Consider the following 27,252-nt stretch of genomic DNA (forward strand, 5'->3'; position numbering starts at 1 on the left):
AACGTCATGACAGAGTGGGATGGGGTCAGTGAGACTACTGACCCCACCCCACTCTGTGATGAAGTGTCACTGATTGACACTCAACCCTGGGTGCTTCAGGGCTTAAAACTGAAGCACCCAGGTGCAAGGCAATCAGTGACACTATCCTTTGTCACTGAGGGGAGGGCCTCAGCAACCTTTGCTTGAGCTGAGAATGTCATGCCCACCGGAACTGTGACTTTCTCAGCCCAGCAAAGTTCAATTCAGGCAGCCAGGAGCTAGCGCTAAATGCGCATGTCTGGCTCCTGGCTGCTTGAACTGAAAGTAAACAGTGTCTGTCAGGCTGGACACTGTTCCTACGGGGCAAAAGGTGGAGGGGCGTGGCCCCTCCGCCCAAATGGACCGGCTGCGCCTGTGGGAATGTTTTGCAACCGAAATGTGGTCGCAAACCATTTGCATTTTATCATCTACTTCAAGTAGGTGGTAACCCATTCATTAACGGGAAGGAGTCTAAAGGGACTGCTTCCCCTTTGTGAAAAAACTTTTAATTTTTAAACACAACCCATTACCCTATAAGGAAAACAGGTTACATTTTTTTTTAATGCTTGCTTTATTTAAAATCAATCACAGACACAGTGTCTGCTGACCCTAGCAGGCCAACATCCCTGTGATTTTAGGGATTCCTAATGGGTCGCAAATTACGACCTGCCTTATTATTATTAATGAGGTAGTCAGAGGCGGCTCCTCCCCCAAAGCGGAGCTGTGTCGCCCCACTGCTTTTTTGTAACCCTGGGCAGAGCACTTCGCTCCGCCCACGGAGTGCACGTAGTGTTGCCTACTACGCGATTCGCAAAGCAGGCGTAGTAGGCAACACTATGCACACCCGTGGACGGAGCGAAGTTGCCCGCCGCCCGCCTCCCTCCCGCCCTCTTCTACACCCCTAATTTGGATTTTTAATAGGTTAAAAGGTAAAGAAAAGCACTTACCTTTTATGCGGCGTCCCAGGGCTTCTCCTTCTTCTTTGCGCCGACTTTATCCAACCAAATGCGCATGCGCGGGCGGCCGCGCATATATATATATATATATATATATATATATATATATATATATATATATATGTGACCTTCAAAGTAACATGAATAAAAACATGTGCCCAGCACAGCTTTTCATACACGTTCTCTGGAAAACTGTGAATTCCAGAAAGTAATAAATGTAAATCTACACTCACATATGGGGGAAATCTGCAAGTGCAGATTTACTGCTTTCTTTGTGAATTGCGCCAACCTGCGTCCCTCTGAAAAAGTGTTTAAGGTATAGTGGAAGGCAGCTCATCTCCAGGTAGGGACGAGGAGTGAGGTGATAAGAACCAACGAAGCTCGTGGGCCCGAAGGTGAGAGGCGCGAGCCACGCCCCCGCGAGGGGATGCGCGTGCCCTGAAGTGGCTGGGCTGGGGAGCGCGCGGCCGAGCGCTACGTCAGCTGCGTCTTCACTTATAAGTGTGTGAGCCGGGAGGCGGCACGCAGAGCAGCTCAGGAGGGACTGGGGTCGGGAGCGCAGACTGGGACCGGTGCAAAGGAGCCTGTTTGTCAGGGCATAAACACCGGACTTGGAGTTGCCAACTATCTAGGGCACGGACTTTATTGGAGAAGACTACAAGGGGTGCTAGTGGAGTGTGGGCGCACGTATACCCCCATTAGTGGACCCTCCCACGCCAGCAAACTGCACCAGCGCATGGTTGGACTTCAGCAGCTGTATCAACAGCCCCCCTGTGCGGACTGACCCACAGCCGGAGAGGGGCGCTCGCCAGGACCCCACAGCCGGAGAGGGGCGCTCGCCAGGACCCCACAGCCGGTGAGGGGCGCTCGCCAGGACCCCACAGCCGGTGAGGGGCGCTCCCCCCGAGGATTATACTGCCGGAGAGGGCAGCCCCGCGGGATGACGCCCTGAGCGGCCGGGCAGGATGCTGAAGACCGCGGTCCCCGTGGCCCTGGAGCGGCTGCAGCCCCCCGAGGGCCCGGGGAGGATGCTGAAGCCCGGGCTGCTGGAGTCCCGAGGCTGGAGGGAGAAGGGCGAGGCGGAGTCGGAGCGCCAGCGCACCCGGGAGCGCCTGGAGGCCACGCTGGCCGGCCTCGGGGAGCTGGAGTACCTGCGGCACCGGCAGGAGGGGCTGGTGAAGGCGGCGCTGAGCCCCGGGGCGCGGAGCGTGGCCCGGCCGGAGCCCCGCAGCCTCGAGGAGCGGATCCTGGAGGAGAACATCCTGCTCCTCCGCAAGCAGCTGGTACGGAGCTCTCTTGTACGGTACTGACTCGCCCTGGCAGGCATTGATCCCCCTGCAGCAGATATCAATCACCCCTGCGTCAGCCAAACCCTTTACTACTGCAGATGCCCCCCCACCCCAATATCACGCGTGCACCAAATGTCACCCCTGTAACAGCCCTCCCTATGCACACAATTTCTCCCTGCTGTAAAGCTGTGCAAATCTCGCGCACCACAGACATCACATTTGTGACAGCCCTTAATCTGAAACAAATCTATCCTTTCCGTAAATGCAGCCTTTGTGCAAACCTCATTCTAGTAACCACTCTGAATCCACACACCACCTTTTCCAACTGCATATCCCACCGTTAGCAAACCTCACGGATGTCCCAAATCTCGCCTCATGTGACAGCCCTCACTCAGCTCTAAATCTCTCCTCGCTTTTAATCAAACGGTGCACACCTCTCATGTCTCCCACATACCACCCTTGTAACTTCACCAAACCCCGTACCGACATTTCACTGCTTTAAATACAGAGGGCGCAAATCTCACCCCTGAACAGTAGTATATGAGCACCAAACCTCTTAATACTGCAGATCCCCTCCCTCAGGAAAAACTCACGAATTCAGCAAATCTCACCCTTGAAAACACCCCTCGGTATCCTCCAAATCTTCTTATTGCTTGAAAACAAAGTGCAAATCACACTTGCCCACACTTAATAGCTCTCAATCCGCAAAACACACCACTGCAAATACCACACCTTAAACCAGCCTTAACTCTGCAATAACCCATACAATCATCGCAGCAGAATTGTCAAATGCCCCGAATCTCTCCACGCAACAAACACTTCCTAGGGCCCCAGGGCTCAAATCTTTCACCATAGCGTTGTTTCTGGAAATGTTCACCCTGCCCCAAATGCCGCCTGGGCAGACCTAGATCGCTTATACACGAGCACCATATTTTACCCATCAGCTGCTTGCGGTTTGTTACTGTGTCCACCTTTTGTTGTATTGACTCTGCTCAGTCTCTCTCACATCTGGATGCTGTAACTTCTTGTGATGAGTGAACGCTGTGAGATTGTGTGGTTTGCAGTTGTCAAAACGTGCAACGTTTCCCAGTGGCACGATTTGCGTTCTTAAAGCGCTCGGGAACGCATATGCAGGTCGAAGCGCCTTGCGACCTCGCCCAGTGGTGGGAAGCGCTTTATAAATAATGACATTATGGTCGCTATTTAACCACCCAGGAAACGCTTTGGTCCTCGCAAGAAGGGGGCGCTATACAAATATAGCTCTGCCCAAAACCCCGACCCACTTACACCGCCTCCTTACTTTTTTCCCACTGAACACCACTCGTCATTACACTGTTTCTCTGAGCGCTACCTCATTCCTTTGTGCACCACTTCAGACACCTCATTCTTCGATATACCCGGTGGCAGTGTTGTGGTGTGCATGGCACTATTCCTCCCTTGCACTAATATCTCCCTTGCTTTTCACCCAAAATGCCCCCGTGGCCCGCACTGCATATAGCCTTTTCGCCCTGTTTGTGGTCGTTTGTCGACATGTACTTTCGGGCCACGCACCCTCTTCCCCCGATATCCCGCATCGTCGGGTGCAGAGCACACCCCCACCCCTGCAGCGAGAATCCATCCACGTGTCGAGACCGCCACGGGGCTGCTCACCCCCCGCCCCGCATATCAGACACTGCACTTGGAAATACCCCCAATGGAATTTCCAGGTCGGGGGAGACCTTCACAGGACCCCAGATTGCATGGGTCTAGTCTTAACGTCACACAGAAGGGGTTTCACGTTAAACATTTGTGTATTCGTGTGTGTACGCCTATGCTTCCCTGCAGCTTCTCGTAAAGCCACGCATGGATTTCCTCGTATGGCATTCCCTGTTCTACACAGTTTGAAATGGAAATATGCAAGTTATGGTACTCTCTATTTAGTTACCTATTGTTCCTGAAAAGTACCGTTGCTCTCCCATTAAATATACTGCAATAGTGCAGAGATGTGCAGGTAGTCAATTTTAAATTAAAGAAGTGCAGGTACTCAGTACCTGCCCATTGAAGCACCGCTGTTCCTGGGAAATGGCACCCCTAGACCGAAGATGAACTGAGCGCCGAGTAATATTCTGTCCCGCTCAGTGTACGCCAGAGGGCGCGCGCGATCCAAACAAGCTTTCTGCGGGCTCTCCACAGACTTCCTAAGTGCAAACGTCTCCTTGTGCATGGTAGCCACTGAGGACTGTACCGGCTCACCCAATGCTGACCCAGAAAGAAGGGTAATTTACACTGGGGCAAAACGGAGCTTTATAGATTCCCCGCCCAACATATACTTATTTTGAAAAAGTATCAATTGAACCTTCTTTATACCAACCTATTTGCATCAAGGCAATCACTGTGCTGTTTTATATTTGGAAATTTGCATGGTGAACACTTCATGGCTCAGCAGTTTACAACAGATGCGTGTATTACGCATGAAGCCCAGGCCTGCTGGTCAATTTGTGATGCTTTTCCGAAAGGTGGCTACTTTTTTACGTCGCCACAATGGATATATATTTAAACTAGTTCATAGTCTACTTTCTACAAAGCCTTTTGAGCACGTGCGCGCAGGGTCATTGGTGTTGGAGAAATATTTCGCTCCCATGCCTTTGGGCACCGCCTCCCTGGTCACAGCTCTTGGGGTGTTTTGATGTTTGTTCCCTAGCACGTCGTTTTAGGCGTCTCAGGAGGAACAATCGATGCCTGGAACTACTTAAGTGTAGGGCCTTTTTTTGCAGGAGGGGAGGGGGGGGGTCTTATAAACACGCTTCACTCCAATATGCTTTCAGTCCACAGCGCCTCTGCTTAACTTGGCTTGGCTTACACAACCAATTGGGGCCGGACGCGGGCCTACCCTAGTGTACACCATAACTTACCCGGACGAGAAGCCCGAAGTCCACGTCCCAGAATCCTTTGGGTCACAAGATGCTCGTCATAAACCACCCCCACAGACATCCCTGCATTGTAGACAACGCTGTGCCACGGTAACTTTACACGGGCCCCGGTAAGCAAACCACTGTCAGCAGGGTTTGTTTGGCAGCTGAAGCCCCGCAACCCATTCGATTCGGTTTCCTACCCTCGTCTAAAAAGAAAAAACAAAAAACTTACACGACCCTCCAGCAAGGGAAATGAGAGAGCGCAAACTGATATAAATATATGAGTACATCACACTTACCTATAGAGAGCATAATTCATGAAGAGAAATGCCATGAGTGCTAATAGTATCTGAAATTATATTCTAAATGTATAGCTAATATAGAGATTTAAGTAGAAGTGGAACTAATACAGAAATGTGTGACATTATATGATTTTATTAGACGTGATTATTTTGAATCTATGTCGTGTAGCTGTTAACATATAAGATGGTCTGTGGTAAAACGCAGAACGTGGTAGGCCTCAGGGCCAGAGCTGGAGCTAAAAGGGAAGGTGTTTCTTTTTACGACACAGATTGTTTAACGTTTTTGGTCATTGCATTAATGGGCCATGATTTAGAGTAATGTTTTCTAAATAATAGAATAAGAGTTTTAACATGCTTTAATTAAATGAAGAAATTGAATGCTATAATCATAATGTGAAATATTGTAGGCCTGAAATGTTTTAGCATTGATTTACACGTACATGTCTGGGCTGAGAAATGTTGCAAGCCTTTTTAGAAGTCTATGAGAGTTGGGTTCTTGGCGGCAGATATCTGTCTGCAACAGGAAAGGGGGGATCCAATTATAAGTGAATGAATAGAGGCCTGTTCAGTAGACGGCCCAGACATGGAGGAGGGTTCTGGAATGTTTAAGGGGTATCAGCGGGCCGGAGAAGAGACTGAGAAGCAAGGTCAACTCTAACGTCTGAGGCCCAATACAAAGCATCATGGAAAAAGCCTGAAGTTGCACCACGTGAGAGGCGTTTCGCAAGGGGCGTCTCAAATGTTGTTGACTATTTTGTATTAGGGACAGCACCCCTGGGTGGAGTTAGAGCAGAGACCTGAGGACCCTTTAGAGAGCGGATGGGTAGGCAGTGAGGGGTCATGACTGGAGAACTTTAGGTTTTCACCAAGAGACTTAGAGTGGGTGACTTCCCTTGGGGGTCATTCATTGCTGACACCTTTGTTAGGTTGGGATTTGGTTAAGTAGGGATACCATCTAGAACAGGGTAGGGACGCCTAACCTGTGTTTGTTTTCCTCCAACCTAAATGAAGGAGAGATATGCGTCTATGCTGATAGCTTTGCTATTTTTAGAACTTGTGTTAGTGATTTCTGTTGCTCGTCTGAGGGCTTTTCGAGAGCACATGTATGTAATTGGACCTGTGTATCTCGTGAATCTCATTCTGAGATGCTTGTATTTGCAGCTCATTATATCTTTACAATAAACTTTTGAAACCTAGAAGTTGTCCGTGATCTTTGAGAGTAGAGTCCTTTCTTGGGTGAACTAATTTGCAGATAGGTGTACTGTTTCCTTCCAAGACAGGCAATAAAGGTTCAGTCGACCAGATCGAGGTTTGGATCAATAGATATAAGGTATCGATCAAAATCTCGCCCTTTCAGTTGGTAGCTATAGAGGATGGTTGCCTTCTTGAGGACGGTGACCTAGGCCAGGTTAGCTTACCCCAAGGCCCCTAGAAATCGATGATCGGAAGAACAGCCCGCAGATGAAGATCCGGATGACGTGAGACAGAAAAAGCAGCAGTATCGGTCGAGAGTGAGTATAAAGGGTTATGCGTGTTAGATTGCGGTGTTTCTGTATTGTATCTATGTTGTAATGTCTGGCGGAGTTGAATGTCTGTAGAGTGACTGTGGAACAGGTTGTGAGCGCGCGCAACCGGTGGAAATCTTAAGTTCAAAGAGAGCTTAAGTGGTTCGGGTGTATCGGACACCCAGAGTAATTGTCAACTAGTGTGAAGGGGGTCATGAGGTACCATTGATCACCCGAGAGACCGAGATAGGGGGAACGTAAGAGTGAGTGCGTGAGTAACGGACGCTGGTCGGAAGTTACTGTGTGTGTAAGTAACCTATCAGAGAGACGATAGACATCTCGTCAGTTGTGTTGACAATTACAGATAGACTGTGGACGTACAGTCGAGAGAAGTGACCGCTTGGTCGGAAGTAGTCATTTTTCAGTGTATGAATGGGACGCATGCATAACCGGGAGACGAGTTGAGAAAGGAGGGGTGCTGCTGCGAAGCGGAGAAAAGAGACGTCAGGTGGTGTCGCGCAGTGATTGGCTGACCGGAGAAAGACCGCGCTGTGATAGGCCAGCTAGCGAACACGTCATACAGGGTCGCGACGTGATTGGCTGACAGGAGAAAGACCGCGCTGTGATAGGCCAAGCTAGCAAAGCCGCGACAGGATTGGTGGATTGTCATCAGGAAGTAAACAGAGTAGCGAGGCTGGATTTTGTGCGCATAATTATGAAGTGTTTTAAATGGTTGAAAGCGCTGTTTAAGAAAGAGAGGCGAGGATCGTATGAAGGGGAAGAAGCCCCGCCGGAGGGTACGCCAGCTCGTTATATGGCAGTAAATGTTGGGTTGCATACGATCCTTTGGATATCAGAGTGGAGTAAGATTACTGAAGGAAACGAGGAACTGACGTTCCCGAAGTACGGGACGTTCAGATTAGAGGTGTTACATCGATTGAAATCAGTCATGACCTCAAAGAGACCCTTGCCTAGACCAACCCAGTTTGAAGCCCTTGAAGCATGGCTTAGGGCAGCGCATGAAAGGAATATGAACAGACGACAAGAAAGGGTGAAACGCTCGGTAAGGGCAGTACAGGATGCCAGGTGGGATGCGGATGCTAAAAGATGGAGAGTGCATAATTTGGAAATAAATAAACTGTACCCAGTGTTAGAGGCGCCAGTAAATAAAAGCCCCCTAGAAGAGGATGATGAGAGCGAAACAGAGGACAGCCTGATAAACAGATTACTGACAGACAGGCCACCCCCGTATAATAGAGCAGGGGGAGAGGTCGAGAATACTGAAGGAGAAAAGGGGGGCAATGCAGGAGAGCATAGACCGCTTCCCAGTTCAGAGTGGGATCCTGACCCAAAGAAAGAGTTGCTCCAGCCTAGTCAGGTGCAACAGGTAGTCGGTAGGTTTGTGGTACAAAGAGCGCCGGAAACGGAAAGCGCCACATCCTACCCATTACCAGATGCACTACAGGTACCTGTTACCATAGGTCCTATAATATCGATATATGACCAAGAGAGAGCAAAAGGGGAAGAACGGAAACGGAAAGACAGAGAAAGAGCAGAACAGGCAAGGAGGAACGATACCACTAATTCCCCAAGTCAGATGCCGATACCCAGAGAGTGGAGCACCCCGATGCACACAGCAGGGGACCTAGGAGGAGATCCTGGGGGCCCTAGATGGCCAATGGATCTGAGGGGATCTGGACGAAGATCCTTTCAAGAGCTAAATGAGTACATGAAGCAGTGGGATGAGGCAGTGAAGGCTCAAAAGTGCATCAATGCTGCAGAAGCAGAAAGGGAAAGTCAGGACAGCAGAGCACGAACTCACTGCGGGGCTGGGGAGAGTAGCCCGGAGTGGGACTGTAGAGGGAGTAGGGGAGTCACCCATTGGGCCCGGAATGGAGGTAGAACAGACCTGGAAAATGGGGGCCCCGGGAGTGAAAGGGTGGCGTGCCCGATACTCAGTGAAGGGGAGAGGAGAGCGCAAGAGTACAGGAACAGCTTTAAGTGTCCACACTGTGTGCCTGGCACCAGAGAACAGAATGGGAGTTGTGAGAGGTCGCACCATAGTCCCTGTGATGACAGAAATGAGCGCAGCCCAGGGAATATGGGGAACCAGGAAGGATCGTATCGGATACTGAGCGATACGAGGCAAAGGGAGAGTAGCGAACAGAGGGAAAATAACAGAGAGATGTGCGGTGAGAGGGGAGAAGAAGAGAGTGGGCAGAGAGAGAGTAGGGATAAAAGGCCCGTGTTCCATCACCTTCCAAGATTGGATGGCCGAGCATGGGACCTGGAGAGATGGGAGCAAGGGAGGCCACCCATTAATTCTCCTGAGCCCAAACGCAGAGCTAGAAGTTGGGATGGTAGGGAGACCAGTGAGCCCCCTTCGAAAGACATATTGCGAGCTGAGATAAAAGCCAAGAGACTTGATGTCTCCAGCTTAAGGTCAGATCTGGATGACATGGTAGATGGTACCCTGCCTTTGGAAAGAATGGAAATGTATGAACAGGATGAAATACTGTATATGGCAAAGGACATCACACGAAAGGCGAGAGCAGTCCATGAGAAGTTAGTCGAACTAGCAGGCAAATATATGGTGGACTTGTCAAGAACCAAAGCATTACAGGGTAACCACAGGCTACATTACTCAGATCGAGATCTAGATGAGAGGAGAACGATTGGGCTGAAAACACACATAAGGGAACTGATTACTGGAATAAGGACATGGAGGGCACTAGATAAATGGGAAGAGAGGTGGTCCAAGAAAGGGACCGGCAGGAGAAGCATGATTGGTATAACACCAGGACAGCAGGGAATAGAAGCTTACCCTTTGCGTGAAGTTGCCAATGGGAGCTATGTACATGTCCCTTGGAGTAGGGGAGATTTAGCTGCTTTTACCACATCTTTCCCCAAGTTACGAGAGAGCCCCGTGGAGTGGTACAAGCAAGTGGAGAGATTTGTAAAAATCTCAAAGGTCCTTTGGATAGATCTGAACACGCTGTTTGACATTGTAGTACCAGGAGATCTGTGGACAGCATGCAAGGTTAGCGCTGAGTGGCCCACAACGGAGCCAGAGAGAGATGCTAGGACTAATGGGCCGTCCGAGATCGTGATGGCAAAATTCGAGAGAGTGATGACTTGGCTGAAAGAAAAAGTGCCTATGCAAGACATAGATTGGGTCAGAATAGACAGAACGAGACAGGAACCCAAAGAGACAGTCCATGAATATTACGAGAGATTGCTGAAGGCGTTTAAACAGTATAGCGGCTTGGATGTAATGGATCCAAAGGACATAGGGCAATTCGTGTCCAAGTTCGTCCTGGGACTGAGACCGGATATTAGTTTAATGATTCAGCAACACTCGATTTGTTGGCAAAGTAGACCCCTAGATGAAATACTGAGATATGCCAGGTACTGCTGTGATGAGGTAGACTCCAAGGCTAAGAAACTAAAAGAGAAGCTGATGGTGGTACAATTGCAGGCAGCAGGAAAGGGGGGACCGCAACAACAGCAGCAAGGGACAGGTACAGGAGGTAAGAAGCAGTACAGTCAGAACAAGGGTAATGAGGAGAGTACTACCTTTAGACCCAGAGTAGACATAGCTACCTTGAAGAAAACGACTAGGTGCCACCAGTGCAACGAGTTGGGGCATTGGAAACGCGAGTGCCCTTACAATGTGGAGATCGGAGAGCAAGAGATAGAGGAGGAAGAGGTTCAGAGCGCACCTATGAGAGGGGCGACGCCATACCAAGGAAAAGTGCTCAAAGGGGGGGGGGCTCCTCCCCGAGCCCAGTTCCCGCAACCTCCTCGAGTAGGGAGTATGGGTAAGACCTATAGACAAATGCCCCTGTTTGTGGAAGGTGAAGAATGCTATTATGTGGACCCATTAACCGGACAGAGAGTGGAAAGAGAAGACTGCACCCTCGGGGCAGCCTTAGAGGTAGATCAGAGGGGACCCTATGTGGAAGCAGAAGTAGCAGGGTGCCCTACGACATTTCTGGTGGACACAGGAGCCACTAGATCCACGATCAGATCAGCTGCAGTTCCAGACCTGCCCATGTCTGGAGAGACCATACAGGTGGTAGGGGTCGCAAACAGGAGAATAACCAGCCAATTGACAGAACCGGTACAGGTGAAAATAGGGAAGTACAGCGATGAGCACCAATTTGTGGTTTGCGATTCAAGCCCTGTGTGTCTGCTAGGAAGAGACCTGTTGTGCAAATTGAATTGTACTATATATTGTACACCCCAGGGAGTGGAGGTATTGACTAATGATGATGATGCAGATTTCAAAGTTGCAAACTCAAGAATATGTGTGGAGCTGTACCCTACTTTGACAGTAGACGAGCTTCCCTGGGATTTGAGAGAGACAGTGGCATCAGAGGTATGGGATTTCACTGGGGAAGAGATTGGATTGGTCAAAGGGGTGGACCCAGTGAAAATTGTAGTGAAACCGCATGCTGAGTTCCCAAGAACACCCCAGTATAAACTGACTCCAGAAACGATTGCAGGCATAAAACCCGTGATCGAGTCCATGATTAAACAGGGAATACTGAAAGAAATTGTGGGTAGTCCATGTAACTCCCCGATTATGGGTCTGCAGAAACCAAATGGGAAATTCCGGATAGTGCAGGACCTTCGAAAGATTAATAACATAGTCGTTTCATGTTGTCCAGTGGTACCGAATCCATCAGTGATACTGTTTCAGATTCCATTCCAAGCTGAGTGGTTCACTGTGATCGATCTTTGTCAGGCTTTCTTTTCGATCCCTTTGGACGAAGATAGCCATTTTCTTTTCGCATTTAAGCTGGAAAATCGCGTCCTAACATGGTGTCGTATCCCTCAGGGGTATACAGAGAGTCCATCGATCTTTAACCAGCTTCTGAAGAAAAATCTTGAAAGTCTAGTGCTGCCCCAGAAGTCAGTTCTGGTCCAGTACATAGACGACCTCCTTGTGGCGTCAGAAACAGAAGAAGCTTGCAGGGAAGACTCCATTGCTTTGTTAAATCACCTAGCTGCCAATGGGCACAAGGTGTCCCCGGGAAAATTGCAGTACTGCCTGACAGAAGTACAGTACTTGGGACACAGAATTGAGAAAGGCAAACGAAAGGTGTCACCAGACAGGATAGAGGCGATCATGAAAATGAATGCGCCTCAGACACAGAGAGAGGTCAGGATGTTCCTAGGGATGGTGGGTTATTGCCGACAGTGGATCGTGAACTTTTCACTGAAAGCAAAACCTTTGCAAAAACTGACGCACAAGGAGGTGAGTGATCCGGTACCATGGGACAAAGACTGTTTGATGGCATTCTTACAGCTGAGAGAGGACCTGTGTCGTGCTCCGGCATTGGGAATGCCTGATTACAATAAACAATTCTTTCTTTACTGTTGTGAGAGAGAAGGTTGTGCGTTGTCTGTGTTGGTCCAAATCCATGGGAATGCCCGTAGACCAGTTGCTTATTTCTCGGCTACTTTAGACCCAGTAGCCGCAGCGTTGCCCGGATGTCTCAAATCCGTTGCTGCAACGGGTGTCAGCATAGAGAGATGTGAAAATATTGTTATGGGGCACCCGTTAGAGGTGTGCGTGCCACATTCTGTTGAACTGTTGATGACCAGGACCAAAACACAGCATCTGACCAATAGCAGGCTCACGCGCTATGAGCAAGTTATTCTTGCTGCAGAGAACGTGACCCTCAAGAGATGCTCTGTTTTGAACCCTGCTACCTTAATGCCACTTCCAAATGATATTGATGATGATGATGAATATACAGACCATGACTGTCTCGATGTGACTGAACTATGCACCAAACCCAGACCCGACATCGTAGATGAGCCACTGACGGACCCAGATGAAGTTTTCTTTGTCGATGGCTCATGTGTAAGAGACGAAGTTGGGCAGTTGAGAGCAGCTTATGCTGTTTGTACAATTGAAGGAGTTGTGGAAGCTGGGTGCCTGGAAGGAGTACACTCCGCTCAGGTAGCCGAGATTATTGCCCTAACACGTGCTTGCTTAGCAGGCAATCAAATTCGAGTCACCATCTACACCGACAGCCAATACGGGTTTGGGGTAGTTCATGATTACGGGCAGTTATGGTCTCAAAGAGGGTTCATGACTTCTTCAGGCTCTCCCATTCGCAATGGAGAGTTTGTGCGCTTGTTGTTAGAAGCATTGCAATGTCCAGCAAGTATCGCAGTTGTAAAGTGCATCGCACATACCAAAAATGAGGACTTTGTTTCGAAAGGCAATAGATATGCTGATGAAGTTGCGCGGTATTGCGCAGAACAAGGTTACTCTTTCACAGAGGTGGATGTGGGTGGAATAAATGTAAGAACTGAATTAGCCATGATACTGGAAACTGTTGATACTTGGGATGAATTGTCAACCATGCAAGAAAATGCTCCTGATTCAGAGAAAGAAACATGGGAAAAGGCAGGATGTGTAATGGGTGAGACTCATTTTTGGGTCTCAGCAGACGGCAGAGCAGTGTTGCCCAATGAGATGGTGAGTCCAATGGCTAGACTCATACATGGTCCAGTACACTTAGGGAGAGATGCTATGCTGAGAGTGTTTAGACAGACTTGGTACAATCCTAAGTTTAGAATAGCAGCAGAAGCAGTGTGCCAGCGTTGTGTGACCTGCCAGCAGCTGAATGTAGGGAAAAGAACACCAGTTGCACTAAGTCACATAGGAAGGTCTGGAGGTCCATTCAACAGAATGCAGATAGATTTCATTGAAATGCCAAGATGCAACCGCCTCCGCTATGTTCTGGTAGTTGTTTGTGTGTTCTCCAGATGGGTTGAGGCATACCCTACACGTAGGTGCGACACCCTCACAGTGGCTAAGTTACTGCTTAGAGAACTTATCCCTCGGTTCGGGGTGCCGGCCTTTTTGGAATCAGATAGGGGAACACATTTTAACAGCGAGCTTGTGAAGATGATTTGTGTTGCACTGAATATAGACCAAAAGCTCCATTGCAGTTACCGACCAGAAGCCTCAGGAATTGTGGAACAAATTAATGGCACGATCAAGTCCAGATTAGCGAAAGTTTGCTCCTCAACGACCCTGAGTTGGCCTGACGCCCTGCCATTGGTACTCATGAGCCTTCGTAGTACCCCAGACAGAAGAACAGGGTTGTCACCACATGAGGTGTTAATGGGGAGAGCAATGAGACTGCCATCTATTCCAGCTACTGCACTGTTAAATATCACAGATGATATGATCCTGGACTATTGTAAGGGGCTGTCTGACGCCATGCGTTCTGTGTCCCTTCAGGTGCAGGCTGCAGAGGTTCCAGCGTGCCAGGGCCCTTGCCATGACCTGTATCCTGGGGACTGGGTCCTGGTGAAGAAACATGTGAGAAGAAGCTGCTTGGATATTCGTTGGCGTGGGCCCTACCAGGTCATCTTGATCACAAGTACAGCTGTAAAGGTGGGAGGCCTGCCCAACTGGATACACGCGTCGCATACGAAAAGGGTTCCAGCACCTCTGGAAACAGCTCCTCTCTCGGATGGACGTCCAGCTGAGGACCAAGAAGCCATAGAGGGGGCTAGCCAAGCTGTAGAGGTGCCAGTGGAAGCAGGGAACGAGTCTGACCAAGCTGAGGACGGTCAGTACAACAGCGAAACAGAAGACGCTACAGAAGGAGAAGACAGCTGGGAGTACGAGTCTGACCCTGACAGGTCTGAAAGAGAGCGAGAACAGACCAGAAGGAGAAGGAGTAGAAGGGCACGTGGAGAAGCAAATTGGCCGCAAAGAAGAAGTTCTAGCCTGAGGTCAACTCCAGAAGCAACCCTTCCTCCGATATCAGAAGACTCAGACCCAGAAGAAGGTGCTCAGGGCGCTGAAGCACCAGACCGAAGAAGGTCAAGAAGAGTGCGTGTGCCTAACAGAAGATACTCCACACCTGAGTGGACATATCTGGCGACAAATGTCTGTGAAACCGGAGACAGGGAGGATCCGAGCGGTGGTGGTGTCCAGTTCTGAGCCCATTATCACCGTGGAAATACAACTGTTGGTACCCGGTGTCGAACAAGAAGGGTCACTAACATTCGTGCTCCCCAGACCTCCCCGCCTCAGCAAGTTAAAACACATGTTTCTTACAGAATTGAAATTCCCCGACTTTGGTACCACGATAACAGCACATGAAGAGCATACTCTTCGCATGGAAATATTGAACTATGCTATTGAAGCTGCAACCACAAATCTAATAGTCGATTGTTGAAGGACTTTGTAAATAAAGCAAGCAGAAGAAAAGAAGATTACCTAGCGCCCAGGAAGCAGAGAATTTTAGGGAACCCCTTGAGTGGATGGAGAAGGGCTAGGGTTGTCTTTTTGAACTGTGAAAGGACTTTTTGCGAAAAAGGCTGTCAGCCTCCAGCTGTGTGGATTCTAAAGATAAAAAAGGATTGAAAGAGACTGTAAAGGAACGAGAGGAAAAGAACTTTTTTTGCAAGGAGAAAGGGAAAAGCTAGATTGTCTGACGAAATGGAGGCCGGCACCCCGAACCGCAGAGCTAAATGTATAATAGGTACACTAATAGTAGGAGTGATAATATTAATAGCTTTAGTGGTAACAATTTCTTATGTAAAGGGACATGAGGAAGAGGTAAAGGTAACTGATGCGAATTCTGTAGTAACACTTACACCCACTGTTGCAGGTGAGAAAAGGGAAAACACTCAAGAGAAAGCGTTATTGGCTGCAGAAGCCCGCAGGTTACATGTAGACGAGTCCCAAGGAGACTTTAGGTCAAATGCTTATGCTAAACTTTTGTATGAATACGTGGATGCCATGGAGGTTAAGGATTGCTACGTCTGCATGCAGTTGCCTGCGTCTGTAGATGAAGGAATTCGATATCATCACCTCCCTCTGACATATGGCATTACATGTAGCTTATTGCTTAGTATATTTTATGAGAGAGATAGTTTTGAATACTATTTCTCCAATTATGATTCTGTGTTGCCAGAAGTCCCGAATTATAAGCAGATGAATAAATGGGATTACTGGAAGAGTGAAGACAGATTGGCCAAGTTCTTCATTCCTTGGATTACCTTAGATACCTCACATGCCCGTAGAAATAATCTGACATGCAAGGTGTCAGAAGTCGAGAAAAAGTTCATAGGGCAGGTGGATGATCGTTACAGGAGACAAAAGATTTTGAAAAAATCAGGACAAGGGAAATTAGATTGGACCGAGGAAGAGAAGTCACATAAGAGAAAGGGTAGTAGTGGTCCAATAGCTTTAGATAAAGCACAGAAAGGAAAGTTATGTCTTCACCGAGCCAAAACGTATTATGAAAATGTATACGTGGGTGAAGTTGACTGTGAACATGCTTTTAATTTAGAGTACTACACTAAGGATTTCCTGAAGGGAATGCAAGTGATTCCAAATGTGTATTTTGTATGTGGAAGAAATGCTTACGTGAGACTACCTGACAACTGGTATGGATCATGTTACTTGGCAATTGTCTTCCCCAAAATATATCATGCACAAGACTTATTGATCAATGAGGGCCAGATATCATCGAGGGGAAGGAGAGATTTAGGCGATGCAGAAATGGTTGGAGATGTCTTTGGAGCTATGTTCCCTCTTTTGGGAATAATCCTTAATGATGTTAAAATTAGACGACTGGCAACAGTTGTCGACAGGTTGTCTGCCAGCACTGCTCAGTCCTTAATGCTGGTAGAAGGAGAGATGCAATCGATAAGGGCTATGGTTCTTCAAAATCGGCTTGCATTAGATGTCTTATTAGCAAAAGAGGGCGGAGTCTGTAAGGCTTTGAAGGTTCAGGAATGTTGCACTTACATTCCAGACCTTTCAAAACCCCTTGAGAAAGTTATTAAGAACATAACTAATATACACAAAGAGATCGAAGACTTGAGTAGAGAAAATGTCTGGGAAAAGGTGGGCCACGGAATGAGTACAGTTGGAGGGTGGTTTTCCACCTTAGGCAAAAGCTTTATTTGGTATATCCTAAAGCCTATCATCATAATATTGATCTGTGGGATAATATTGTGGGGATTGGTGAGGGTATTCAAATGGTACAGAGCAAGAAGGTCAGAAAGGGCCCAAAGAGAACAGTTGCAGAGATTGGCTGCCATACAAGATAATCAGTACAGGAGCCTGAGAGCTCTGGAAGCGCAGAGAATGCCAGCAATAACTGCAGTTTAAATGTTAGTGATGACCCCGAGAGGTCATCAAAGGGGGGAACTGAGAGAGCGCAAACTGATATAAATATATGAGTACATCACACTTACCTATAGAGAGCATAATTCATGAAGAGAAATGCCATGAGTGCTAATAGTATCTGAAATTATATTCTAAATGTATAGCTAATATAGAGATTTAAGTAGAAGTGGAACTAATACAGAAATGTGTGACATTATATGATTTTATTAGACGTGATTATTTTGAATCTATGTCGTGTAGCTGTTAACATATAAGATGGTCTGTGGTAAAACGCAGAACGTGGTAGGCCTCAGGGCCAGAGCTGGAGCTAAAAGGGAAGGTGTTTCTTTTTACGACACAGATTGTTTAACGTTTTTGGTCATTGCATTAATGGGCCATGATTTAGAGTAATGTTTTCTAAATAATAGAATAAGAGTTTTAACATGCTTTAATTAAATGAAGAAATTGAATGCTATAATCATAATGTGAAATATTGTAGGCCTGAAATGTTTTAGCATTGATTTACACGTACATGTCTGGGCTGAGAAATGTTGCAAGCCTTTTTAGAAGTCTATGAGAGTTGGGTTCTTGGCGGCAGATATCTGTCTGCAACAGGAAAGGGGGGATCCAATTATAAGTGAATGAATAGAGGCCTGTTCAGTAGACGGCCCAGACATGGAGGAGGGTTCTGGAATGTTTAAGGGGTATCAGCGGGCCGGAGAAGAGACTGAGAAGCAAGGTCAACTCTAACGTCTGAGGCCCAATACAAAGCATCATGGAAAAAGCCTGAAGTTGCACCACGTGAGAGGCGTTTCGCAAGGGGCGTCTCAAATGTTGTTGACTATTTTGTATTAGGGACAGCACCCCTGGGTGGAGTTAGAGCAGAGACCTGAGGACCCTTTAGAGAGCGGATGGGTAGGCAGTGAGGGGTCATGACTGGAGAACTTTAGGTTTTCACCAAGAGACTTAGAGTGGGTGACTTCCCTTGGGGGTCATTCATTGCTGACACCTTTGTTAGGTTGGGATTTGGTTAAGTAGGGATACCATCTAGAACAGGGTAGGGACGCCTAACCTGTGTTTGTTTTCCTCCAACCTAAATGAAGGAGAGATATGCGTCTATGCTGATAGCTTTGCTATTTTTAGAACTTGTGTTAGTGATTTCTGTTGCTCGTCTGAGGGCTTTTCGAGAGCACATGTATGTAATTGGACCTGTGTATCTCGTGAATCTCATTCTGAGATGCTTGTATTTGCAGCTCATTATATCTTTACAATAAACTTTTGAAACCTAGAAGTTGTCCGTGATCTTTGAGAGTAGAGTCCTTTCTTGGGTGAACTAATTTGCAGATAGGTGTACTGTTTCCTTCCAAGACAGGCAATAAAGGTTCAGTCGACCAGATCGAGGTTTGGATCAATAGATATAAGGTATCGATCAAAATCTCGCCCTTTCAGAAACAAAAGGCTCTTTGTCTTTGTGAATTCCTGCCGGAGCCCTGTTTGCATGTTGCCATCTTCCTCGGATAAGAGAAAGCAGGCCCAACCGTATCATTAGCCGCTGTTTAAATAACCCCTTTGCATTTCAATTACCTGCCCCGGAGAGTCAATAGGCCCAGCTTCGAAAGCAATCAACATTTGGACGTCTGCGGAGGCTGCGGCGAGACCCCCTCGAGTCCTGGCCACGTCCTCCCAGAGCACTGTGGGATTAATAACGGGCAATGATTTCAGCATTGCTACATACCTTTTCAGTAACTTTGGAGCCAACAGTCGAAATGGAGATTTTTTTTTTTTTTTTAGGGACGGATTTTTTTTTAACAGTTAATCTTTTTTAAGCATTGAATTTGCAAACCAAACCAAATTTGGGCAAATCACGATTTGAACGGGTATTTGGTGTCTGAGCTGTTTCAAATTGTTGTTAATGCACCAGATTGAGCCGAAAAGCGATGTACATTTCTTGTCCCGCTATCTAAAATGTATGATGGTCACAAACTGGCATACATAGAAATTGCTGCCATTACCTTTTCTCAAGTGACTTTTTGACCACCAGCCACCGATGTTCATGCATAGGTCTGACTCAGTTGCTAGCTCAGTGGGATTTCGATTTGTCCTCTTGCTTTTTCACTACAGGAGCTTGATTGACCCCCGCCCCCCAAGGCTTTCTTTCATTATTTTTCCTCTTTTTGACTCCAGTTTATGTTAAAGACTTTCTTCGTACACATCATTTTCTGAAATCTTTTCTTTAATATTTATCCTGACTCCACTCCTTTGTAAACTCACTATTATTGTCCATAGTGCCTAGAATGATCTTCTGCTGAATAACTGCCTGCAGTGCTTTTAATTCTATTAGGCCTCTGAATATCTAAGCCTGTTATTTCTTTCACCCAATGTGTACAGTAGACCTCCTTCTGCTTATCTCCCTATGCCTATGATAATAAACTAATCATCATAGTCTTTCAATTCTTCAGGCGTTATGATCTCCAGATATAGACGCACTAGTTCATACTAGCCTTTTCTGGTCCTGGTATGCCTGATGAATACTGAAAATGGTGACCTTCTTGGGTATGAGGCTCCAGACCTGTACACAGCAGTAGTCCAGATTACGCCTACAGATCTGAGAACGGTATTCAATGGGAACTTTTATAGACCTGTCCAAAATACTTTAGCAAGGCCTCTAGTTCTCGACACAATACCACAGATGATGCCTTGAGTGCTGGAGCCAAGACTTCAGGTTAATCTTGAACTGGATGTAGTAAGGCCTTAACATTTGGAGGCAATATCAGACCTGGAACTGCAAAACAGATCTAACAAGCAAAGTTAAAAAGACCAGCTTTAGAGTCCAGGTTTCCTAAACTAGGCGCAGTGATCCACATGAGCTGTCTAAATTGAACACAGTGCTTTTGGTGAGACTTTATTAATGTTTTTCTCATTTTTGATGGTCAGAACCTGCTTTCATTTATGCGATACAAAAGGTGGTGGTGATGGACGGAGCATCTGAACCAATCAAACACACACACCCAGTCAAAAGATCTGGGTTTGATCCATCACCGTTCTTTAGCCCCCTCTGCCACCCCAGTTCAGACATGGCCATATGCAAATCAGTCTGACCCTGTGCCTCATGGGAACAGTCCAGCCCGAACTGCCAAGCCATGCCTTCCCTGGACCGGAAACAAGCTTCCTAGGGCCGGTTTCTGGCATTTCAGCCGTCTTCAGCCAGGCTTGCTTGAATCCAGTGGCAAAGTGAGCAAGGGACTCACGTCTGAGCATATCCTGCCAACTTATGGCGAACAGATCGGTTGACTGGGTGTGAGTGTTTGATTGGTTCAGATGCTCCGTCCATCACCACCCCCTTTTGTACCACTTCATTTATGGGAAGCGTTTTGCCATGGACTACGCATAAACTTATTTTCAAAAGAGACAGCACAGCTGTTTTACTGACACGAGCATCCTCATGCTTTAATAAGGGATTTGTGACGTTTAAATGACTTTTGCTTGTATTTGGCAGTTGGGTGTTTTGTTCACAAAACTTACCCTCCACTTCTTAGAGCAGAACACCCAGCAGCAGTATTGGGAAGGTCACACACTCCCATCTGCACCACCAACTCTCTGCCCTCAGTGTTTTATGCTAATTGAGAAATAATTGTGTTTACATTTCAAGAGGTTATTAAGTTGACATTAAAACGTCGCACCCTGTTTCACCTGGTTGCAAAGAGAGCTGACCTCGCCTTCACTGCTTAGCATTCTACTCTATTAGTGAGTTGGATGTGAAATTGCTGAATTGTCACAACATTACAATTTTCCATGCTTTTTTTAAACACCTGTGTTTTCTTTACCGTAGAACTGCCTCAGGAGAAGAGATGCTGGTTTGTTGACTCAGCTTCATGAACTCGACAAGCAAATCAGTGACCTGCGCATTGATGTCGAAAAAACACCCAACGAGCAGAATGAGACCGACAGCCGCCCTAGCTCAGGTGAGCAGAACACAAAGCTGTGAAGGCAAACATTTTTTTGATGGAGTATATTAGTGATATACATTTTCAATTTCTTCTTCTTTGAGATTTATTTTTTATTTTACTTCCTCTTCCCCATGAACATTACTAACTTTCATGTCTCTTGCCCCTAATACTGTCTATGCACTTTTTGCACTGGACAAGTCTACTACCCATGCTCAGCTATACCTCATCTAGTGCAACTACGCTTTGTTACCTCTTCTCTCCGCTTGGGGCAAAGCTAGCAGTAGTGTCATGGGTGCAGTGCTCCTCGGGCCTTGGGTTAAGAGTGGCCCACTGCTCTCCAGTTATCTCTCCTTTTGTATCCAACCAAGGGTAGGTGAGATGCAGAAGGACGCTATTTTCATTGCTTACATTAGGACACAAGGTGGCATCCTTACTATGCTACTGTGCCGCTTTCCCGCTCGGCCCAGTTTGTTAAGGAAAACCATTTTAAATTTCTCCTGCCAGTTTAGCTTTTGTGCTTCTCTTTGGGGGTAGAAACATGATTCAATGTTATTAACTTGATGTTTTTCACCGAGTTTTTGAACTGCATTACTGAAAAAGGTGAAAAGGGTTTGGAGTCATTATGGTACTGGACTTCCGAGGTGTATTATTATAGAATTCTGATTTTTGTAAGGACCAAAATGGCTCTGCCATATGTGCATGTGGCTGAGATACGTTACTGAACCGGGCCATGTGTACTGACCAACTGTTTGTCGCCCTGTGAATGGTTCCCGCACAGGCCAGTGTTGGTGATCTGGGTTTACACACTAGGCATTTAAGTTTTCATTTACCACTAATTCCTGCTAACCTCTTCAAGCGACGTTCGATTTGTGGTTTTTGAAATGTGGTTAAAAATTATTTTTTTTGTTCAGAAAGAAGCTGTGACTTCATAAACCAACAGTAACTTTTGTGTTTCCAGGTTTTTATGAGTTGAGTGATGGCACATCTGGCTCCCTGTCCAACTCCTCCAACTCTGTTTTCAGTGAATGTTTATCCAGTTGCCATTCGAGCACCTGCTTCGGCAGCCCCCTGGAGGCTTCGTTGACCATCCCTGAAGGCCGTCCTAAATCTACAGGTGAGAGCTGCTATGCCAGTCAGTCGAAAGGCAGCCGCGGAAGCGCCTTCAGATGTGTGATGGTGCCATTTGGTTCGCTCTGATTAGTTGTGTAGAGTTCTGCAGTTGAGTGATCTACAGACCTCCCATAAATAGAGACACAGCTCACATACACAGAGACACACAAAAGTAGATTGTGCACCCCATAAACGTCTCTTGGACCCGAGCTAGAATTAAATATCGTTGTCCTACATTTAACACATAGGTCCGCAGAGATCCACTGGTATCAGTGAAAAGGGGTATTTTTCCAGTGGGCCTACAGAGTGGGGGCCGGTTTTGGACTCCTGGGAGGCCATTTTTGTTACCGGAGGCCGGTTTTGTAGCATAACTGCAATATCGGCCCACTATAACAAAAGCTGCAGCGGTGAGATGGGAGTGGTGCTTCCAACTAGAACCCATTCCCCCCAGGGGTGGCCGAGCTGTTTGCCAGGGCTGTTTTTGGCTCCCAGTCCGGCTGTGGGCATGTTGGGCCCAGAAGGGTAATATCTGTTCTTGTCTTTTAGTTTTTTCTTCTGAAAAGGTAGAACAGCCTGTACTTCCAAGGATCAGCCCAATTCCGGGCTATCCTTTTGGCAAAGTATATCCCATAAGTTCTCACAGGTTTTCTTCACCACAGTTGACTTCTTTGACTCCAGTTCCTGCTGCTTTCCTGTAGGCAAGCAGGCTATGGATGCCGTGGTTAAGGCAGATGTGTGGTTCAGGCAAGCGTGGTTGCCCTTGCGTAGGACCAGCACGCGTGGCTCTGCCTGCGTTGTTCCAACTATTTTCTATTTATGTCGTTTGGTCAATCGGAAGCTGTTTTTGATAAATGAGCACCTGACGCCTGATTTCGCTAGCCAAAAACGACAGCAAAATGGTGACATTATTGAAGTGATCACCGGTCTTGAGTTTCATCTTGTTTGACAAAAATTCTCGACGTGCTCTGCAGGTTCTCCTTCTGGTGTTGGTAAACTGTGGCTGGTTCTCATTTTACCTTGAAATGGTGGTTAAAAGGCTAGTGGGGCTTTGCTGGAATTTGAACCCCTGACCTTTTCAGATTGATCTGCTTTTGCAGCTGGTACCTCGCTCATGGAGGGAGCATTTTTCAATACCTTGCAGCTGATAGTATGCACCTGGCACCTGTGCAACTCGCTGGAGGAGACTTTCCTACACTTCAATATGTTTTTATGGGGGGACTCCTTCAGTGAACATCATATAAATCCTGGGCGAGGCATCAATCTGCCAGTTGTCTCCAAGTGCCTGTATGAACCTGAAATGAAGGGCCGTGCAATGTTTTGGCAGTGAAAGCTGCCTTTCAGACATTGAGTCAAAACATTTTCAATGTTGTTGGGTTGCTATTAAGACATCATTTTATGTTCTCAATTGTAGAAACTTTTATTTTTAGCCATGCAAAAGTTTCTGCTTGAGCAAAGCAAATGGAATGTTTGTTCCGGAAACATTTAGTTTATTGTCTTAGGAATCACTTTCTGCAGTGGCACTTTTTAAGCATTGTATTTTGAAGGCTGTTAGGCAGTATTTCAGTTTACATTAAAAAAAAAAAAAACACAGCAGGAAAGGTAACGTTTTTAGCTTTTATTTTTAATGCACAGATGGCGATCTTTTGTATGATTTTAGCACGCTTTCTGTTTCATATACATTTCAATGCTTGTGATGGTGCACTTGTCTGTGAAGCTGATGTTCATTACCTGCTGTAATGTCGGTGTGAATACCGCAACAGCTCAATGATGGTGGTTAATAATGAGATGGGAGTCCTCGCTCATCAAGCCATCAATTTTGAACTGCTTTAATTCTACATAAATCATTTGTTATAAAATACACCATCAATTTACTGTAGATAATACTAGAGAATTAGATTTGTCTAAAGAAGTAGAAAAGGAATTACCTCTCTAAAATGGTTTTAGCCAAAAAAAAGTGTATTTCAATCCTCTGATCACAGGCCCAAAAGTTACCGTTCTCTTTAGATTGGGTGCCTTGGCATTGTTTTATGCTGACATCTGCCTAGTAAAGTGTTATGTATTGATTTCAGTTTTGCCCGTTTGTTTACAGTACCAGTTGCGAACTCCGGTTTGAGTGTCCTTTGCAAGTTTATTCTTCACAGTGCTTGCTTCGAGAAATTGGTCAGGCATTTGTGCGTGTAAAGTTTCTTTAACTGTGCTCTTATAATACTTTTATTTGATTGCATTTCAGACGATCTCTTAGACTGGATAGACCACAAAGAAGGACAAAACAGCGACCAAGCTTCAAGTGTAGTCCGCCGTTCGTTGTCTGCTCCAAACTCCAGCTCGACTGATGTGGTTGCTGACGTCCACCCCCGATATCAGTGTGACCTGGTGTCTAAGAACGGAAGTGACGTGTACCGCTATCCCAGCCCACTGCATGCCGTCGCAGTGCAGAGCCCGATGTTCCTGGTTTCAGTCATGGGAAGCCTGAAGGAGGAGAGACTTGGTTGCCACACGAGTGATGTTTGCACTGAACCTGAAACTAACACGGTTAAATTGGAAATTTCTTCTCTAAGCAATGTGTGCAATGTGCCATGTACAGGTAAGAAGTTGGACAGCTACATTTTGGGTGTTATACAGAAAAAAGTGCATTCCGTAAGGACTAACAAACCAAGAACAAGTTTGAACGCAGACCCGTCAAAGGGGATTTTAAGACATGGTAGCATCTGTCTTCGACAGACCAGTGGCGTTTCTCAGAGTAACAGTGCAAACATGAAGAATGCAAAGCCAACATGTTTACATTCCGGAGGAACAAACGCTTTGGATGTTAGCTCATCTTCTTCGCCCAAGCAGTGGTCTAAAGAACAGCCGGGCGAACAGCTGGAAAGCCGTAGGATGCCTGTCTCCAATGTCTACCCACCAAGTGGCGTGAACGAAGTTCCAAGCACAAACATCATAAGAAATAACGTTAAAACATTGTCCCCTTCTACTCCTACTGTGACTGTGGATGTTGAGAAGCCAATACCGAGCTCTGTATCAACTGCGCCCGTAAAGGAAAGCCCCTGTAGGTACCCCACATCACACCAAGAAAACAAGGTTATTCAGCCCCCCACAAAGATTGTCCCTAAAAACAATTGTAGATCTCCCTATCAAGTTGCACCCTCTTTGGTAGAGAGACCACAACTGGACTTCAAGAGTGAAGGGTCATCCTCACAAAGTTTCGATGAAGGGTTGCTTGTGAAGGGGCAGTACATACCAGCCCAAGAACAAGGCGTTAAACTCCATAAAGGCACGAAAAATCTAAAAATTGTTAAAAGCTCAACTTTGAAACACCGGACCCGTGTTGTACATGTGGTTGAGAACTCTTCTCAGACACTGAAGGACAAAAACAAGATTAGTAAGAAGTGCCGTTTTTCAGAGGACGTGGATGTGAATAAGAAAGCAAAGCGACCTGTCCCGAGAACCAAGAAGACTTTACACTTACAGGTAGAGAATGGCCTTCCGAGCAGGCCGCCTACTATGACCAAATCATTGCATAGGCCTCATGGACATGGCAAAGAAGGTGTTTTGGCTAAACCTAAATATAAGCGAGGGGATTATCGGCGATGGAAGTCTCCTGCTGAGATGTCTTATGAAGAAGCTCTCAGAAGAGCCAGACGGAGACCTGGAATGGAACCAGTTGGAGTTTTTTCTACTAAAGTTCAGTTTCCCTACCCCAGCCCTTACGCATACATTGCAAGTGACTCTGAGTATTCAGCGGAGTGTGAATCCTTGTTCCACTCCACTGTGGTGGACACCAGCGAAGATGAGAAGAGCAATTACACCACCAACTGTTTTGGTGACAGTGAGTCTAGCCTGAGTGAGGCGGAGTTAGTAGGGGAGAGCACCACGTCCAGTGACTCCGAGGAAAGTGGGGGTCTTATTTGGTCTCAGTTTGTTCAGACACTTCCTATGCAAGCCGCCACTGCCACGGAACTGCAAAAGACCGCAAAGGCCTTTGTCAAGATCAAGGCTTCGCATAACCTTAAGAAGAAAATTCTCAGATTTCGATCCGGTTCTCTGAAACTAATGACAACTGTTTAATTTTTTTTTGCCACTGCCTATATCTGTAAATATGTTCATATCGTTTTCTTAAAGTATTTATGGTTGAGTATAAATTAAGTCTTTGGTGGTCAAAATGTATGACCATCTTGGAGAAGAACATTTTTTGGGAAGGGAAGAAATTTGCCTTCATGATCATAAGCACAGTATGAACTTCTTTTTTGGTTGACTTAAATTACACCAGAGTACGCTGGAACCTGGCCGCCTTTATAGGTTTAATGGCGCTGATTACTTTTGCTGCCCTGAGTTCTATGCAGGAAAGTACCCATTGCTGCCTTCAGAAGCACCACGTTGACGTTTCTTCAAACCTCGTAACGCCTGTGTGGATTAAGTCATTCCCATTAGCTCACCACTGCAAAAAGCAACCTTCCACCGTACCCTTGTTAAACCCATAATCAATGTATCCCGCCCAAAGGGCTTTTTGCTTCAAGCATTTGCATGACCGCATGCCCATGCGCATAGGTTTAATCCAGCCAAGCAAAAATAATGTACATTATGTAATACACTTGTTTTTCTATAATGTAAATTATATAACACCATTTTACACGGTAATAAACTGGTTGCTTTGACACTTTGCCTTAATGTGATTGGCAAGAAAATGCATTGTTGCCACCTGGAGCGAGGTGTATGCGAATGTTATGGAACAGGATGAAGGAAAGGTCTTAAATATGGTGGACGTCTGCTCCTGGTTATGTGATTTTTCATACTGGCCTGGACTGCTGCTTACGGTAGTATCTTGGCTTTCAACCTAGGATTATTTCTTCCAGTGAAAAGGGATATTTAATTTTCACGTCTCGCCAGTCAACACTGCATGCTCATACATTTCCCCCCCATCTCTCTAGAACCCTTACCTTCAGATACACCGTTTCCCGCTGTGTTGATGTCGTAAATTCCTTTTATTATTTTAAACTTGTTTTTATTTTTTATATTTTTGCTTAGTTTCAAGTCTTTATTCAGAACTGTGGTTTATCGTGCAATCTGAAGGCTGG

The 27,252-nt window shown here is 46.5% G+C and overlaps 1 protein-coding gene across 1 annotated transcript; it reads left to right on the plus strand.

Moving 5' to 3' along the window:
• The first annotated feature begins 1,496 nt into the window (after positions 1-1,496).
• DACT1 (dishevelled binding antagonist of beta catenin 1) lies at positions 1,497-26,832 on the plus strand. The gene is made up of 4 exons (XM_078660380.1): positions 1,497-2,257; positions 20,953-21,085; positions 22,029-22,184; positions 24,411-26,832. The coding sequence occupies exons 1-4, from the start codon at positions 1,940-1,942 to the stop codon at positions 26,243-26,245; spliced, it is 2,442 nt and encodes an 813-aa protein (XP_078516506.1). The 5' UTR covers positions 1,497-1,939; the 3' UTR covers positions 26,246-26,832.
• Positions 26,833-27,252: the final 420 nt, after the last annotated feature.

The sequence above is a fragment of the Lissotriton helveticus genome, chromosome 9, assembly GCF_964261635.1.
Source record: "Lissotriton helveticus chromosome 9, aLisHel1.1, whole genome shotgun sequence".
NCBI classification, from domain to species: Eukaryota; Metazoa; Chordata; class Amphibia; order Caudata; family Salamandridae; genus Lissotriton; species Lissotriton helveticus.